This window comes from Oryx dammah, unplaced genomic scaffold (assembly GCF_014754425.2).
Source record: "Oryx dammah isolate SB20612 unplaced genomic scaffold, SCBI_Odam_1.1 HiC_scaffold_23, whole genome shotgun sequence".
Classification (NCBI taxonomy): Eukaryota; Metazoa; Chordata; class Mammalia; order Artiodactyla; family Bovidae; genus Oryx; species Oryx dammah.
The window spans coordinates 60,605,177-60,624,791 of record NW_024070207.1 but is presented as its reverse complement, the minus strand read 5'-3'; the positions used below and the strand labels follow the sequence as shown (position 1 = coordinate 60,624,791).

The 19,615-nt window shown below is 36.8% G+C and overlaps 1 protein-coding gene across 1 annotated transcript in view; it reads right to left on the bottom strand.

The window, feature by feature from the left end:
• POF1B (POF1B actin binding protein) overlaps positions 1 to 16,688 on the bottom strand; it is a 101,443-nt gene extending 84,755 nt beyond the window's left edge. Inside the window, exons 1-2 of the mRNA XM_040265623.1 lie at positions 16,638 to 16,688; positions 16,190 to 16,514 (exon numbers count right to left, since the gene is read on the bottom strand). Coding sequence (XP_040121557.1) covers positions 16,190 to 16,471 — 282 coding nt within the window. The 5' untranslated portion in view covers positions 16,472 to 16,514; positions 16,638 to 16,688. The remainder of the gene's footprint in view (positions 1 to 16,189; positions 16,515 to 16,637) is intronic.
• Between the last annotated feature and the right edge of the window lie 2,927 nt (positions 16,689 to 19,615).

The window sequence follows — 19,615 nt, the reverse complement described above, 5'->3', positions numbered from 1 at the left end:
AAACTAAATCACACACACAAAAATATTCTACTTTTTAAATTTAGTAATATTTATCTTTTTGCTAGTTTTTCTAAATACCCTTCAGTTCAGTTAGTCATGTCCGACTCTGCCATCCCATGAACTACAGCCTGTGAGGCCTCCCTGTCCATCACCAGCTCCCGGAGTTTACCCAAACTCATGTCCATTGAGTCGGTGATGTCATCCAACCGTCTCATCCTTTGTCATCAACTTCTCCTCTCTCCTTCAATCTTTCCCAGCATCAGGGTCTTTTCAAATGAGTCAGCTCTCCACATCAGATGGCCAAAGTATTGGGGTTTCAGCTTCAACATTTGTCCTTCCAGTGAACACCCAGGACTGATCTCCTTTAGGATGGACTGGTTGGATCTCCTTGCAGTCCAAGGGACTCTCAAGAATCTTCTCCAACACCACAGTTCAAAAGCATCAATTCTTTGGCACTCAGCTTTCTTTATAGTCCAACTCTCACATCCATACATGACTGCTGGAAAAACCATAGCCTTGACTAGATGGACCTTTGTTGGCAAAGTAATGTCTCTGCTTTTAACATGCTGTCTAGGTTGGTCATAACTTTCCTTCCAAGGAGTAAGTGTCTTTTAATTTCATGGCTGCAATCACCATCTGCAGTGATTTTGGAGCCCCCCAAAATAAAGTCAGCAGCCACTGTTTCCACTGTTTTCCCATCTATTTGCCATGAAGTGATGGGATCAGAAGAAGTATAAGGGAAAGAAAAATATATAATCATAGTGAGACATATTAACATTTCTCTGAGAATATTTTATCAAGTGCAGAAAAAATAAGAATAGGAGCATCTTGAATGATGTCACTAATACTTTAAATATAATGGATTTATATTTAATTAACTATATTAATCATATCCTACACAAATACATTTTAAATTTTGTATCTCATACTTTCTTATTAGATGTCCATAAGGCTTATTTAACTTATATGCACACTACATCATGAGAAACGTTGGGCAGGATGAAGCACAAGCTGAAATCAAGATTGCTGGGAGAAATATCAGTAACCTCAGATATGCAGATGACAGCACTCTTATGGCAGAAAGTGAAGAAGAACTAAAAAGCCTCTCAAAGGAACTAAAAGAGGAGAGTGAAAAAGTTTGCTTAAAGCTCAACATTCAGAAAACCAAGATCATGGCATCTGGTCCCATCTTCTTTGTGAATCGTACCTTTTAGCATTAAAAATATTCGTCTTTGTTTCATTTAAAATAAATAAATTTTTAAAATAAAAGACAAGAAAAGAGAGGAGAAAATTCTAAAAAGAAAATTAAATTACAAATGAGAAAGAAAATATTTAAAAGCATCAGAAATGTAATAAAGTATTCAATACACTTAGGTAGTACTCTAAGACAGCAAATTGTTAAAATAAGCTATTGGCATCTGAAAAAAAGATCAGTCTGCTTTTGGGGTATTATTTCTCTACATCCTTGGATAATTGTTCATACCTAAATGAGAGCTGGGAAACTAGTCATCTTAGGGAGAATTCGTGAGTCAGAAAACATGTATTTTATTTCTGTATGTTAAAATAGCTATTAATTTAGAGTTTAAAAATCACATGAAATGAAAATAGTGCCGATTTCTTACTTACCTGAATGAAATAGCTTCTGAATATTTCAGTGCAGTGGAGAAAAAAGGGAAAGCAGAAGCTGGAGAGGTGTTATTTTCTTTAAGGTTAGAAGGGAAACCTTAAAATCTTAAAACACTCTGAATTCCCATTCATGGAAAACTGCTTTGTCTTGGCAAAGGGACTTGAGTAACTCAATGGAGCTATGAGGCATGACATGCAGGGCCATCCAAGATGGATAGGTCCTAGTTAGGAGTTCTGAAAAAATGGCCTACTGGAGGACGGAATGGCAAACCACTCCAGTATTCTTGCCATGAGAACACCATGAACAGTATGAAAAGGCAAAAAGATAGTACACCAGAAGATGAGACCTAAGGCCAGAAGGTGTTCAATATGCTACTGGGGAAGAGTGGAGGGAAATTACAAACAGCTCCAGAAAGAATGAAGCATCTAAGCCAAAGTGGAAACAATGATCAGTTGTGGATGAATGTTAGGTTCATGAATCAAGGTAAATTGGAAGTGGTCAAATAGGAGATGGCAAGAGTGAACATCAACATCTTAGAAGTGAGTAAACTAAAATGGATGGTGGTGGTGGTTTAGTTGCTAAGTCATGTCTGACTCTTGTGAACTCCCTGGACTGTAGCCTGCTAGGCTCTTCTGTCCATGGAATTCTCCAGGCAAGAATACTGGAGTGGGTTGCCATTTCCTTTTCCAGAGGATTTTCCTGACCCAGGAATCGAACCCAGGTCTCCTACACTGCAGGCAGATTCTTTACCAACTGAGCTATGAGGGAAACCAAAAATGGATGGGAATGGGCAAAATTTAATTCAGATGACCATTATATCTACTACTGTGAACAAAAATCCATTAGAAGAAATGGAGTAGCCCTCAGAGTCAACAAGAGTCTGAAATGTAGTACTTGGATGCAATCTCAAAAATGACAGAATGAGATTGGTTTGTTTCCATGGCAAACCATTCAACATCACAGTAATCCAAGTCTATGCTCCAACTATCAATGCCAAAGAAGTTGAAGTTACCTGGTTCTATGAAGACCCAAAACATCTTCTAGAACTAGTATTAAAAAAAGATATCCTTCTCATCATGTGTGTGAAGTCGCTCAGTTGTGTCTGACTCTTTGTGACCCCATGGACTGTAGCCCGCCAGGCTCCTCTGTCCATGGTATTCTCCAGGCAAGAATACTGGAGTGGGTTGCCATTTCCTTCTCCAGGGGATCTTCCTAACCCAGGGATCAACCTGTGTCTCCTGCATTGCAGGCAGACGCTTTATCCTCTGAGCCACCAGGGAAGACTTTTCATCATATGGGATTGTAATGCAGAAGTTGAAGTCAAGAGATACCTGGAGTAACAGGCAAGTTTGGCCTTAGAGTACAAAATGAAGCAGAGCAAAGGCTAATAGAGTTTTCTCAAGAGAACACACTAGTCATAATAAACACCCTCTTCCAACAACCCAAGAGATGGCTGTACATATGGATATCACCAGATGGTCAATATTGAAATTGGATTGACTATATTTTTTGCAGCCGAAGATGGAGAAGCTCTATACAGGCAGCAAAAACAAGACCTGAAGCCAACTGTGGCGTAGATCATAGCGCCTTATGGCAAAATTCAGGCTTAAACTGAGAAAGTAGGGAAAACCACTAGGCAATTCAGGTATGACCTAAATCAAATCCCTTATGATTATAGAGTGGAGGTGACAAATAAGGGATTAGATCTGGTAGACAGAGTGTCTGAAGAACTAAGGACAGAGGTTCCTAACATTGTACAGGAGTCATTGACCAAAAGCATCCCCAAGAAAAAGAAATGCAAGAAGTCAAAATGGTTGTCTGAAGAGGCTTTACAAATAGCTGAGGAAAGAAAAGTGAAAGGCAAGGGAGAAAGGGAAAAATATACTCAGCTGAATGCAGAGTTCCATAGTACAGCAAGAAGAGTTAAGAAGGCCTTCTTAAATGAACACTGCAAAGAAATAGAGGAAAACAATAGAATGAGAAAGACTAGATATTTCTTCAAGAAAACTGGAGATATCAAAAGAACATATCATGTAAAAATGGGCACAATAAAGGACAGAAACAATAAAGACCTAATAGAAGCAGAAGAGATTAAGAAGAGGTGGCAAGAATACACAGAACTATATTAAAAATTTCTTAATGACCCAGATAACCACAATGGTGTGATCATTCACCTAGAGCCAGACATCCTGGAGTGTGAAGTCAAGTGGGCCTTAGCTTCCTAAGCATTACTATAAGCAACACTAGTGGATATGATGGAATCCCAGTTGAATTATTTAAAATCCTAAAAGATGATGCTGCTAATTAGGAAAACTCAGCAGTGATCACAGGACTGGAAAAGGTTAATTTTCATTTCAATCCCAAATAAAGGCAATGCCAAAGAATGTTCAAACTACTGCACAATTGTACTCATTTCACGTGCTAGCGTGATAGTGCTCAAAATCCTTCAAGCTAGGCTTCAACAGTACATGAACCAATAATTTCCACATGTACAAGCTGGGTCTCGAAGAGGCAAGGAACCAGAGGTCAAATTGGCAAAATCTGTTCTATCATAGAGAAAGCAAAGGTATTCCAGACAAACACCTACTTCTGCTTCATCAACTATGTGGAAGCCTTTGAATGTAGAGATCACAACAAACTGTGGAAAATTCTTAAATAGATGGGAACATCAGACCATCTTACCTATCTCCTGAGAAACCTGTATGGGGGGTATGAAGCAACAGTTAGAACTGGACATGGAACAACGGACTGGTTCCAGATTGGGAAAGGAGTACAACAAGGCTGTATATTGTCACCCTGCTTATTTAACTTATATGCAGACTACATCATTGGAAAAGACCCTGATGCTGGGAAAGATTGAAGGCAGGAGGAGAAGGGGATGACAGAGGATGAGATGGTTGGATTTCATCACCAACTTGTTGGACATGAATTTGAGCAAGCTCCAGGAGTTCGTGATGGACAGGGAAGCCTGGTGTGCTGCAGTCCATGGGGTCACAAACAGTTGGACACAACTGAATGACTGAACTGACTAACTGACTGACAGACATCATTCAAAATGCTGGGCTGGATGAACCACAAGCTGGAATTTAGATTGCCTAGAGAAATATCAACAACCTTAGATATTCAGGTGATACCACTCTAATGGCAGAAAGTGAAGAGGAACTAGAGAGTCTCTTGATGAGGGCGAAGGAGGAGAGAGAAAATGCCAGCTTAAAACTCAACATTCAAAAAACTAAGATCATGGCATCCGGTCCCATCACTTCTTGCAAATAGAAAATGAAAAAGTGGAAGCATTTACATGTTTTATTTTCTTGGCTCCAAAATCACCTCAGACGGTGACTGCAGCCATGAAATTAAAAAAGCCTTATTCCTTGGAAGGAAAGCTATGATAAACCAAGACAGTATGTTAGAAAGCAGAGATATCACCTTGCCAACAAAGGTCCATGTAGTGAAAGCTGTGGTTTTTCCAATAGTCGTGTACAGATATGAGACTTGGACCATAAAGAAGGTTGAGCACTGAAGAACTGATGGTTTTGAACTGTGGTGTTAAAGAAGATTCTAGAGTCTCTTGGACTGCAAGATGATGAAATCAGTCAATCTAAAGGAAATCAACCCAGAATATTCATTGGAAGGGCTGTTGTTGAAGCTGAAACTCCAATAATTTGGCCACCTGATGAGAAGAACTGACTCATTCAAAAAGACTCTGATGCTGGGAAAAATTGAAGACAAAAGGAGAAGGGGGTGGCAGAGGATGAGATGGTTGGATGGCATCACCAACTCAATGGACATGAGTTTGAGCAAACTCTGGGACATAGTTAAGAGCAGTGGAGCCTGGCATGCCGCATGCAGTCCATGAGGTGGCAAGTCATTCACGACCTAACAGCTGAACAACAACATAAGGGAAACCTTAAAAAGTTAAAACATACTCTAAATTCCAGGATTATTTCAGGGCAACACCTTGAAAGTCAGAACAAAATCTACTTTGTCTTCTAATATATTTTTGATACTTTCCCCTCTGATAACAAAACATTAGAATGGAAAAAATACAGTAATGGTAACTATGAAATGATCTGCTGAAACTGAAAAATATTAACTTGTTTTAACTAAAAATTCTTTAATATCTAACTAAGGTTAATTAAGGGAGATCGCTGATAAAGAGCTGATATTTAAACTCAGGGCATTCCTTAACTAGCTTTTCTAACTTGGACAAGTTATTTTGAGCTGTTTACACTTCAATCTTTTTATTTGTACAACAAATAATACCCAATGTATGTTTTCATTTGTACACTGTACAATTTGCCCAATAGATGCAATAAAGCTTTTTCTATTTATTTTTGGAGTTCTAATAAGTAATGTATATAAAATTTTTGAAAAATAAAATATAGCATCCATTAATATGAGACATTATTTTTAATAGATTGGTAACATATGTAACTAAGATATTTGTTCATTACTTGTTATGTAGTGGTAATGAAAGAGACAGAAAAGACAGAATACACTTTCTACCCTCACCAAAGTTACAATCAGTTAGGAGTAAATAACAATAAAGTATAATATCATAAGAGCTACAAGGAACTTACTCTGGGAGTTTCCATGGCTAAGAGGTAACTTCAGCCTGTGACAACTTAAGATTTCATCACAAGGTTACACTTCAGGAAAACTTATTAAAAATTACTATAATTTCAATATATCTAGATTGGTGAGAATAGGGACATTTCAAGTGTAAGAGTATCATGCACAAAGACATAGTTGTGGAAAATGAGGGGCTATATTTAAAGAACAACAGTTTACATTTTGGCTGAAACATAGAACAGTAGAAGAGGAGTTCCCGGAAGTAAGGTCCCTGAGAGCCAAATAATTGGAGGGCTTTGAAAGTCAGACTAAGAAATTCATAGACACTGAATGTCATTGAAGTTTTATTGAGCAGTAGAGTAATATGAGGTGTTTATAGAAAATTTAAGTAACTAAAATATTCTTAGGTGCAATAGAGTTTGTGAAGATTTTAAAATAATTTTATTCAGAGATGTATACATCCAAGCTGAAGTCTATGCTAAGGAGAAATGGGTAAATACTATGCTTGAAGATAAAAATATTTCCTTGGAGAGTTCTAAATGTATTTTCATATGTGGATGAGTACTGAACAGTAGTACTAGTTTTTATGAAACAATCTCAGGGCACATAACCGATATGCTAAACCAATTACAAGGTCATTGAGTAAGATTCAGTAAATAAAAACATTTCCCTTAAATATACAGGAGAGGTAGAAAGAATATTTCTATAAGCAGAGTAATTAACAGCTCTAAGTTAATTTGGTTAAAGGAAGAATCACAACAATATTCCAGGGAAATTACATGACAAATCAGAATGACAAACCCTTCAACAACATTTGGCATATTAAATAATGATAAATATTTGTCCAAAGGGAAAAAAGTTTTAACGAAATATAAACAAGTCAAATCCAGATGCTTTAAAATCCAAGAACTAAAATAGAAAACTGATTGACTTATTAAATAGCTTTCTTATATTTCTGTGTTGTTCATGTTTTTAAAGAGGCAATTTGTTCCCTACTTTCCATTTTCAATTCAAAGAGAGGGCATAGAGGAGTGAATCTACAAAACAGTGCCAGTCATGTATCTTATTAAAACCACTGCTGACAGCCACATTCAGGAATTTTTGTGTCATAATCACAAACAGAGAGGGGAGAGAGGAGAGGAAGTATTTGAAGTTTCATTCTATTCCCCAAAACACTTTTTTTTGATTGACTTTGAGTTTTGATTAAAAAAAAAAAAAAAAAAACCTCAACCATCAACAAGTGTATAGTCCATGGTGGAGGGGAATAAGAAATAAAGAAATAATATATACTCAGTATTATGCTATCTTACAATACTTTAGCTAAAAAATGAGAAGTGATACTGGATTTAAAAGGAGACCACACCTGGGATGGAGGTTGGGGTGGAGTATTACATTGAGGAGAGAGTAAGAAGATCCAGGGTTGAAGATGTTTTGGTGGAAGAAGACTTTCCAGATGCATATTGATGGATAGGTAGGAATCCAGCAGAAATGTGAGGGAAGGGTAGATGTTGCCACAGCAGGCAATGGAATGAACAAAGGAAGGGGTGAGAGGGAAGCAAAATGTTCAAGAAACAGACAGCAGTGAAGTGCGTCTGGAACACAAGATGTAAGGAGGTGGGTAGTGACAGATAAGACTACAAAAATAGAGTGAGGCTGTCCTAAAGAGTGTCTTTAATAACATCAAGGTCTAGGAGTTTGACCTAACTTGGGAACTCGATTATCAAAATTTTAAAAAAGATTCTAAATTGCAAATTAAATGCCATTTTATTGCTGAGTTAATATATTCCATAAGAAGTTACAAGCCAACATTATTTGTTCATGATACTTCTATCAAAGCATTTATGAGTTTTTAAATAACTAAAATTTAATCAACTTATTACCCAGTGCTGGAGTTTTATATGTTTTGATACAAAGCAATCAATAAAATTTATGAGAGAAATGTAAAAAAGAATTCTGGACAGTAACAAAATATATCTGCCTTCTTGGTAAACAACATAATGTTTTAAAAGCATTGACATGTTTATTGACATTATTTATTTATGCCCTGGATTGTGTCCCAAAAGATTTCGGGTGGTTCATAATGGAGTACATACAGGAAAATGATCATGAAGCATATACAGGAATCAGGTATCAGAGACAGTATAACACAGATAAGAGTCAAATGTGTAGACCAGGAATATCCAGTATAGCATGGTGGTGATAAGCATAGACTGGAAACTAGACTGTTTAGATTTAAATCTCAAAAAAGAAAAAAGAAAAAAAAAAGAAAGAAAGAAATCCCCCCAAACAGGGGATATATGTATTCATATAGCTGATTCACTGTGCTGTACAGTAGAAAGTAACACAACACTGTAAAGCAATTATACTTCAATATTTTTTAAAAAATATTCAAATCCCAGTTTTACCACATACTAGCCATATGAACTTGAACAAGTCTCATAGCACCCCTGTGCCTTGGTTATCTCATCTGTAAAATGGAAATGATATTTGAACTTTACTTGTTATTGTTCAGTTGCTAAGTTGCAGTCACTGAGCTGCAACACACCAGACTCCTCTATCCTTCACTATCTCTCAGAGTTTGCTCAAACTCATGCCCATTGAGTCAGTGATGCCATTCAACCATCTCATCCTCTGCCGCCCCCTTCTTCTTTTGCCTTCAATCTTTCCCAGCGTTGGAGTCTTTTCCAATGAGTCAGCTCTTCATATCAGGTAGCCAAAGTATTGGAACTTCAGCTTCAGGATCAGTTCTTCCAATGAATATTCAGGGTTCATTTCCTTTAGTAATGACTGGTTTGATCTTGCAGTTAAAGGGACTCTTGAGTCCTCTCCACCACAATCTGAAAGTATCAATTCTTCTGTGCTTAGCCTTCTTTATGGTCCAACTCTCAGATCTGTACATGACTATTGGAAAAAGCATAGCTTTGACTATATGGACCTTTGTCAGCAAAATGATGTCTCTGCTTTTTAATAAGCTAAGTTTGTCATAGCTTTTCTTCCAAGGAGCAAGTGTCAATTTCATGGCTGCAGTCACCACCCACAGTGATTTTGGAGCCCAAGAAAATAAAGTCTGTCACTGTTTCTATTTCTCCCCATCTATTTGCATGAAGCGATGGCACCAGATACCATGATCTAAGTTTACTTTACTTACTAAGGTTTAAAATTAATTCAATAAGCTAAGGGAGATAGGAAGTTCCAGAGAGGCTATGAAACCCAGATCATGTGCTGAAGAAAGGAAGATGCATTTTGATTGAGGGAGGTTATTTTTTCATCTTTTTTCCTCTTCTTAAATATTTACTGGACTTCCCTGGTGGTTCAGTGGTTAGGAATCTGCCTGCCAATGTAGAGGACACAGGTCAGTCCCTGGTCTGGTAAGATTCCACATGCCATGCTGTGGAGCAATGAGGCCGGTGCACCACAACTACTGAGCCCACACTCTAGATGCCACACACTACAACTAGAGAAAGCCTGCACATAGCAATGAAGACTCAGCACAGCCAAAAAATGAATAAATAAATAATTTTTAAAATTTTTCTTTCAAAAAGTAAGGTTCTGGGGAAATTATATAAAAGATAGACACAGTCAGCCCTCCATATCCATGGCTTCTGCATCTGCAAATTCAACCAACAGAAGACTGAAAATATTAGAAAAATAAAAATCTGGAAAGCTTCAAAAAGCAAAACTTGAATTTGATGTGTTCTGACAACTATTTATACAGCATTTATATTGTATTTACAGATCTAAAGATGATTTAAAATACGTGGAATGCTATGCATAGGTTATATGAAAATACTAGGCCATTTTACATAAGATATTTGAGCATCTGTGGATTTTGCTACCTGGAGCGGGGATCCAGGTACCAATCCCCCTTGGATAACAAAGGATGACTGTATATACATATATAAATAAAAATATTTCATTTCACCTTTTAAAGAAGGTTCACGAATTTAATTCTCCTTCTACTGAAATAGTCTTTCTAAACATACACTTTGAAAGTTCGTGGCTTCATACTCTGTTTCATTCCTATGTGTCCATTAAAGCTGATCAAGTACATTGGAAGCAGTTTAATAGCACATCTGCACCACCATGAATTTCTTTGAATGTGATGATTTTAGATGTATTTCTATATTTAAATGAGTAGCTTGAATATATATATATCTGCAGTGTCCAGTAGAACTCTCTGCAGTGGTGGAAATACCTTATATATTTGCTGTACAGATAGTAGTCATTAGCCACCTTGTGGCTGTTGAGCACTTAAACGTGGCTATTGTGACTGAGGAACTGAATAATTAGTTTTAATTTTAATTAATTTAAATTTGAAAAGAAAAAGAAAGAAAGTGAAGTCACTCAGTTGTGTCCGACTCTTTGTGACCCCTATGGACTGTAGCCTACCAGGCTCTTCAGTCCATGGAAATTTTCCAGGCAAGAGTACTGGAGTGGGTTGCCATTTCCTTCTCCAGGGTATTTTCCCGACCCAGGGATCAAACCCAGGTTTCGAGCATTGAAGGCATACGTTTTACCGTCTGAGCCACCAGGGAAGCTCATATTCATGATAGACTATTCATATATTATTTAATTTATTATTGCATTTTGTCTGTGCAGCTAGTGGTTTTGTTGGCTATATTTTTATAAATCAATAATATGAATGGAAAGAATTATAAAGTGATAACTCTGTGCTGGATACCTTCACGTGTTATCTCATTTGATACTCATTACAAAACTGCTTGCTCCCCTGGTGGCTCAGATGGTAAAGTGCCTGTCTGCAATGCAGGAGACCTGGGTTCGATCCCTGGGTTGGGAAGCTACTTATTTGTAGCTCTCCCTGAGACATTACACATAGATTCACTTGTACAGGCATTTTCTCCACACAATGTTATCTGTGACTGATCTTTAGGCTCCACAAAATATAAACATCTTTAGTCAATACCTGTTGGCTTTTATTTTCCTATTGATAGGTCCTATCAAATAGTTCAAGACTTTGGTGCAATGCATAAAGGAGAGACAGCAAGACTGTTGGGATGAGAATTAAATAATAAAAATTACATACATAGTACAGGACTTTGTTTGCTAAATATTGGAAACTTGTTGAACACAACTCTTTAATGTTACCTAATTTGAATTTTAACACTTTACTTAAAATTAATAATACACTGTTCCAAGAAAGAAAACCATGGGAGTCTTATAAAAGAAAACCATGGGAGTCTTATAGGTGCTTCAGTTTTAATGACTATGGGAATCACTGACTGTAATAATGGTGACTGAACAGTTCCAAAAGAAGTAGTATCTTTAAAAACCACCTGACATTTATGCTGACAGAATTTTCCAAGGCAAACCGCCATTTGAATAAGTTTTCTGAATAGTATGGGAGATGCTTTACCTAGAACCTTTTAAAGCCAGCAACACGGTTAAACACCTGCCTTAGGTTATTGTTGAGATGCTGTTCTGAACTTTGTACAGAAAGAAACAGGCTAAGTTGTAATGATCTCTCTTTAGATGGAACAAACACTTCCTCAATTTAGGATAAAATTTGTGATTCTGTTCCTATGTAAAGAAAGCTATAGAATGTAAGGGTAATGGCACTCCTTCCCCTCACTGCTTCCCTCCAAGGAAACCCTCTCACTCAAGAGACCCATTGTTGGATTCTTTCTCTTTTACTGAAGGAAAAACTAGGAGAGAAAATAAAGTATCCAGTCACTTTGCAGTGCATGATTTTTGTTTTTAAGAATTAGAAATGTATCTGTTCCATATTAAGATGGCTTCTGTTGTGAAGAAAATGTTAGCTCAAATATACTTGTTTAGAAAGGTTTTCACTTTTAAATAGGGTTTAAGAGCATGGCAAATCTTGCAGTTATTTTACCAAGAATTTTCAAGAAAAAAAATTTGAATCACAGTTAAAAAAAAGTTCACCTCCCTCCCCATTTCCCCCACCACCTTCACACACACACACACACACACACCACACACAATTATAGCTTGTTAGTGCTATTGACTGAAAACAGGCCCAGCAATTTATCAGACTTCCCTTAAACAAAAGACAATTGGCAAGGGCATTTTCACCTAGCAATTAGTTGCACTCAATTTCTATAGCTTCATTTAATTATAAGCACAAAAAGGATGACCAAAGCTGAAAACTCAGGGTTCTTTATCCTATGACCTTATTCCTTTTTCAGGCAACCTACTTCCCTGAACAATCATTCACTTTAGTGACCACGCCTTTGAACAATTTATCAAAACAACACGCCCATCCCCACAGAACAGGAAAATTTTCTGATAGTGTATAGAAATCCTGGCATAGTAAAGGAGCTATCAACAATCTTTGTAACCAAAGAAAAAGAAAAAAAAATCATGTAAACAAAGAAAAGCCCAAGCTGAATAATTCTGAGAGCAGAGATCATTCATAAACTCATATTCTTCCCCGGGTTGCTCTCCGGAGTTAAATTTTGTTGCGAGCTTAAAATTTAAAAGAATGGTCATCCATATAACACAATCTCTAAGAGGTCTCTTCTTGCATCAGAACATTTTATTCAGTAAAATATTGATGGCTAAAGCACAAAATCATATTTTAAAATGAAATATAGACATACAGAACACCTACAGACTAGATCATGTATGCATGCATGAATGCTAAGTTGCTTCCGTCTTGTTCGAGTCTTTGTGACCCTATGGAATGTAGCCGGCCAGGCTTCTTTGCCCATGAGATTCTCCAGGCAAGAGTACTGGAGTGGGTTGCCATGCCCTCCTCCAGGGGATCTTCCCAACTCAGGAATCAAACCCACATCTGTTATGTCTTCTGCATTGGCAGCAGGTTCTTTACCACTAGCACCACCTAGGAAGCCCCCAGATCATGTTTTTCTGTCCTCAGTATGGACTCTCCCTAGATAAGCAAATGGGTATTTAGATAATCATGGTGCTTCCTACATAACAGGCACTTAATAAATATGTGCTCAATGAATGATGGGTATTAAGAATATTTTATTTTGATCAATTTCTCTGTCATAACAGAACTGTTCTGTATGCATGGAAAATAACTTGAGCATCATAAAAAGCTGAAATTAATGAAAGAGAAATATTTATGTCCAACGTGTATTAATATCAATGCTGTTCATTTGAGGCAGTATTTCATTTTGAATTAATGATGGGTGTTTAACATTCAGGCCTTTTAAAAGGTTGAGCCAAAAGGTTTTTGTTCTCTTTAGTTTCATGTAGTTTCTAGAACTCCATGTATTTATAAGACTACATTCAGTTCTAAAATTCACCTATGACCTTGATTATACCTGCTTCTAATTCTTCCAGTTCATAAGAATAAACTTAGTAATTTTAATTCTATCATCAATTTAGATAATTTCACCCGCAACTGGTTTCTATATTTAATTTTCTCTGAGAAACATTCTATCAGTCAGAAAAAAAAATACTGAGAGGATCATAAAATATATCTAAGCAATTGTAGACAAGAAACAAAGAAACATTATATTTGGAGAAATTTAAAATATGTTTATATCTATAAACACAATTTTAGTTCATAAGAAAGCAATAAAGGAAAAATGTGTGCTAAAAAGCCAGAATTAGAAAATACTAAAGTGCTGCACAAAGCATTTGTTTAAATCTAAAATGTCTACTATACAAACTAAAAAAGAAAAGCAATGCAATATCATTTCAGTTTCTCAAAGAGATCATATTTTACTACTGGCAATGATATATATTTTTAATCTTATGAATTCTTTTAATATCATCCAAACACAAAAATGCTAAAAACAATTAAAGTAAAAGTTTAATTGAATTCATGATAACCAATCCATTTTCCTAGCTGCCATGGTCACAAACTCAAGCATCAGAATAATTGCTATATACCAACTCAAAATATCTTTGAAATATGGCATATTAAGGAGAGAATTTTAAAAATAAAGCTAAATGAAAAAGGTATTAAGTAATGTGTACTTCTTGCTTGTGCTAGGCATGGTATATAATAAAGCTGCTACTACATCTTACCCATTTTATTAACATGAAGGTAATTTCAGATCAATTTTAGGTCTTACCTTATACAATGCTATCCTGACACTAAACAGAGAGAAAGTAAATAAAATGATAGTTTCTTAGTCACATTCTTTGTGACAGCTATCTTAAAGCTTTCTTGCCAAATTATCTTTTAGTAGATTTATGAATGCCCTTTGATATGTAACTCAGTTTTAAATTTTACCCCCCTCTTCCTCACCCAGCCCTTTTCTTTCTTGTCAACTATAAATAACTTCAGACTTCACCTTCTATTCCAATCTCTTTTCCCAGTTTCTGTGGTGATACTTTCTGTCCTTAAGGCTCTTTGTAAATTCCTTTGGGGAACTACATTTCAGGATGGAGCTAGTTCTATGAGGATCACTTAGCAAATATCTGGTAGAAAGAAGGTGATCCTTGTAAAAAGCTCAACCAGCGTGGTCCAGGTTTATTTAAAAAAAAGTTGAACTATGGAGTATACAATAAAGTGTGACCCTAAAAGCTCTTCTGTGGTCAATGTTTATAACTTGCCGAATTTCAGCTTTATTTTTTTTCCTATTTATTTTTCTTTTAGTAGGAAATTGATAAGAGGTTAATAATAATGTCAGGGTAATTTTAGCATACCCATGATAATGGTAACTTGCTGTTTCCAACCTTTGCATTGTTTTGAGGCTACTCAGGAACATAGGTGACAGCTACTATGTTGTTCATTAACATCCTAATGCTTAATATTGGAATGCACATTTGCATTATTATTATCACAAACTAGTAGTTTTGACTTTTTATTTTTCTTCCCTTTGACTTCAATGCAGGTGGCATTTTTCTCAAATAGGTAATTATTGCCAGTAAATGCTTGGGGTTTTCTTCTTAATTTTCCCCTCAATTTAAGCTGGGAGTGAAGTAAAACAGTAAAATTGTGGCCCTTATAGTTGTTCACTTACCTATATCTTTAAAAAATTCTTTTTAAAACAGCTTTATTATATCCCTTATACATGTTGCTTCATATCCAACTTAAAATTGTTATTTTGGGGAAAATAATCCATATTATTCCAAATCAGCATAACAATGCAGCATAGGATATCATTCCGAAGGTTACTTTCTGAGCTGTACTTTTTGATACAGTACTACTTATATCTTGAAGCATAACTTCTGTTTGGACAGAAGTTTCCAGAAAGCTTTAAGACATGCAAATTTAATATAAAGACAGTCAAAAATGAAAACAGACATAGAGCTGTTATTTTTATATTGTCTTTCAATGTTCTTTCACATTCATTGGCAAGATTATTAGCACAGATACTAAACTGCTTTAAAAACAAAATTATTTTATTTTAAAGGGTGTCTTAGACTTCCATTATTTTTAGCTTTCATATAACAACTGCTTATATCTTGCCTTCCTCAATTCTATATTCACTTTCAATATTCCTTCTACTAAGACATAAATTATCCACCTTGACTATACAAGAATCAGTGTGTCATTATCAGAAGACTAAATGCATATAACAATTCACATAGACATTTGTGCCTGTCACTTATCCTGGTGCAGTATACTATTTGCTAAACACAAATAACTGCTTGTCACTCCGTACATACCATTTTCCCTGCACCACCATATTTGTTTTTTTAAAAAAGCTGTTTACTTTGGATATGAAGTGAACTGGTGAGAATTTATTTTATAAAAAGTTGAGGATTGCTTTATGGTAGGAGTAAAAGAATACCTCAGATTAGATATTCCAATCTAATTCCACAAAAATGAGCCATCCTATATTCTAGTTAGATTGTGAAAATCATTGAAACCGATAAACAAATGGTTACAAGCATTAGTAAACTGATAAACAAATGGCTACAGCACTAGAAAAGGACAGCCAGAAGATGGAATTTGGAAGACCTTATATTGCATATAAAAGTGCAATCCAAGAGATAATATTCTGTAGAACAGAGCCAGAGAAGCAGGAAGAAAATAAATGAGTTTGACATTTCCCCCTCTTTGACATAGCTGCCTTTGTGTACCTGGGAATGGTCGCTCCAAACCAAGCTTTGGTAGGAGGAGGCAGTTTTGAGAGGGGAGAGCACTTCTCCTGAGCCGACAGGGTCCAAAGCCTGAACCACCTTGTTCACGGGCCCACTGTAAGTCCTCACTCGCTGGTACAGTACAGTTTTTTCTGGAGGCTGCTGGGCTTGGCTTGACTGACAGTAGCAGTGGTAATGCTGGGGCTGGCATGGCAGCACCTCTGGGGACTGCTGAGTCCCACAGCTGCTGCTGCTCCTCTCACTCCAATAGCTTGAGCTCATCGTCTTCTCAGTGGTCTGCAAGGTAATCCCCAAGATGTTCTCCCTAAGGAACAAACAGAGAGAGATCATGAAATAAAGGGGCAGGAAAGCAGACAGGCAGGCACATGTTGAAACCTTTTATTAACCACTGCGGCCTATTCTGGTGCCAGCAAGAGACTAGAGTTACCTGAGCAGCAGCAGAAGCAGGTCAGGCAGCTGCAGAGGAGGCAGCAAAGTAGTCGAGTGCAAAAGCAAAGTGGAGCCACCCCAGTGAGATTGCTCCAGGAAATAGTACTGCCACGCCCCTGAGGGGCGGAATCACCAGGCAGGTTTACCTGCCAGGAGAGGCCCTGCTTTGCTACGGAGATAGCTACAAGGCCGCTCAGTAGGCTAAGGAAGTCTAGGAAGAGCAGGAATGTGGAATTTCAAGGCTAAAGTCAGAGCTTCCAAATTCCACTGTCTTGGAAATTCACTTGAACTGTAAATAGGTAAAGACATACCCATGCCAAATTTTACTACAGAAAAAAAGTCACAGAAGTCACATGGTGACTTTCCCATGGTTCTTAACCTTAGGAAAGCTAATTACAAGCACGAATATTACCATTCCAGAGTCTCAGACCAAAATAAGGGATATTAGCATAGGCACCATACTAGTTTTCCCAGATAAATCTGCATTCCTTGTAAAACCCAGCTGGTAACTGCAGTTAAGGGGGATTGCTGTGCGGTCTCCTTCTAGCAACTCTTTCGAATTTTGGACCTGTTTAATTTGCTCTAGGCCTCATGTGGCTTTCTAATTTAAATTGAGGAAGATTTGTCTAAATGATGAGATCTGCCAAGAAAAATTTAACCAGTCCATAAATGCTTTGCATTTTAGCATTTATATGTTGTTTTGCATTTTTAATATAAATTTATTTATTTTAATTGGAGGTTAATTACTTTACAATATTGTATTGGTTTTGCCATACATCAACATGATGTATAAAACAGTCTTTTGTTTTGCATTTTTACAAAGAACTGTATCCTGACTTTATGCTTTTTAAATATCTAGTTCTTAAGGGAGCTGCAAGTCTTAAGAGGTGCCTTAATTGATATAATGAGATTTAAATTTCCTTAGCACTTATATTTATCACTACTTGAAATCACAATCATATTGCCTACTTATCCACCAGATTTTGCCTTGCAAGATATTTCAGCACTACAGAATTCTAGAATACTCTCACTGAGGGTGTCTTCAGAAAATGGATGTCTTCATAGTGTGTATATGTACCATAGAACCCAGGACACCACCACCATTCTGGAGAGGAAAAAAATATCATCAAACTGGCTAGCCAGATTTTTACCTGCTGAGTGTACAAAAGGCAGTGATTTATTGGTCATTCACTCTGACTATGTGAGGAGCTTTTCATGGAATATCTTCATCCTCACAAATGTATGAGGGCTTAAAGGGGAGGAAATGAGGCAGAAACACAGAGTGGCTGAAAATCTTCCCAAAGTTAAACTATTAGTAAATAATGAGTCTGTGATTTGAGCAGACAGCTAACTTTAAGCTCTTAGCTACTATATTATAATGCTAAGTAAAATTTTAAATTATGTTCTGTATCTGGACATCCAATACATCTTCCAAGTGGAAAAATAAAATAGTTTTGAACCATTAGTACATAAGTGATTTTAAAAATAATCTTTGTTTTTTTTTATGGGGGAGAGGTAAGCAAAATGCTGAAAATGGACCTTAAAACTTTAAAATAATTAAAATAATTTATTGTATATTTAATTTATATTTATATGCTGTGTGCAGAGCTTTCGAATCTAATCCTTGTTCATTATAATGCTGTTACTCAAGGCTTAAAATTTAATTAGGGACACGTGATCTGCCAAACAGCCTGGCAAAATGTCATATCAATAACTTGTTAATATCATTAATAGTATCATTTAGAATAAGCTTTATATGTGAATGGGGAATGGATATTACATAGGGTGATCCAGTCCGCTCTGATTGTTGAAATCTGAATTTGAAATACACACAAACACATACACACAGTGCCATTAATGTCTGCATCCAGTGCTGCTAATATCTGCATTCTAATAACAAAAGTAAGAGATTGAGATGAAAAATAAAAATGCTTTCATCCATACCTGCTCCCCATATATCTTGGATATATGGCATTTTGAGGCAACCATCTTAATGCAATCAGTAAAAATTAATGCGTGAAGCTGACACCTTCCTTTAATTCCTGAGCCTCATCCATCAGTATTCTACATGCTTGGGTCTGAAGAAGAGAGAGCCTGAAGCTCAGGGATAGTATTAATACAAAGAAAGGAAATTAGACACTCTCTGGCAGACAAACCACATCTAAGTATGAAACAGATGTTGACCACCCTTGCTCACCTCAGAGAGGTTTATCAATCATTCTCACCAAAGTTTGTGCTCCTTTTCTGAGACGTCATTGTGCCTTCATTGATCTGCTTCTACAATTGTTTTATTTCTCCTTTATGAAGATAATGTTAAAACTCACCTATTTTGATTAATAAATGCATATAAATATATTTGATCATTTAATAACAGTACTTGTTCTGTTTTATAATGGAAAACAAAAGGAATTAACACTTAAGCTTCATGATTGTGCTATGCTTCTTACATTCAGTTCAGTACAGGTCAGTTCAGTCGCTCAGTCGTGCCCAACTCTTAGCGACCCCATGAATCCCAGCACGCCAGGTCTCCCTGTCCATAACCATCTCCTGGATTTCACTCAGACTCACGTCCATCGAGTTCGTGATGCCATCCAGGCATCTCATAATTGGCCGTCCCCTTCTCCTCCTGCCCCCAATCCCTCCCAGCATCAGAGTCTTTTCCAATGAGTCAACTCTTCGCATGAGGTGGCCAAATTACTGGGGCTTCAGCTTTAGCATCATTCCTTCGAAAGAAATCCCAGGGCTGATCTCCTTCAGAATGGATTGGTTGGACCTCCTTGCAGTCCAAGGGACTCTCAAGAGTCTTCTCCAACACCACAGTTCAAAAGCATCAATTCTTCGGCACTCAGCCTTCTTCACAGTCCAACTCTCACATCCACACATGACCACAGGAAAAACCATAGCCTTGACTAGACGGACCTTAGACAGCAAAGTAATGTCTCTGCTTTTGAATATACTATCTAGGTTGGTCATAAC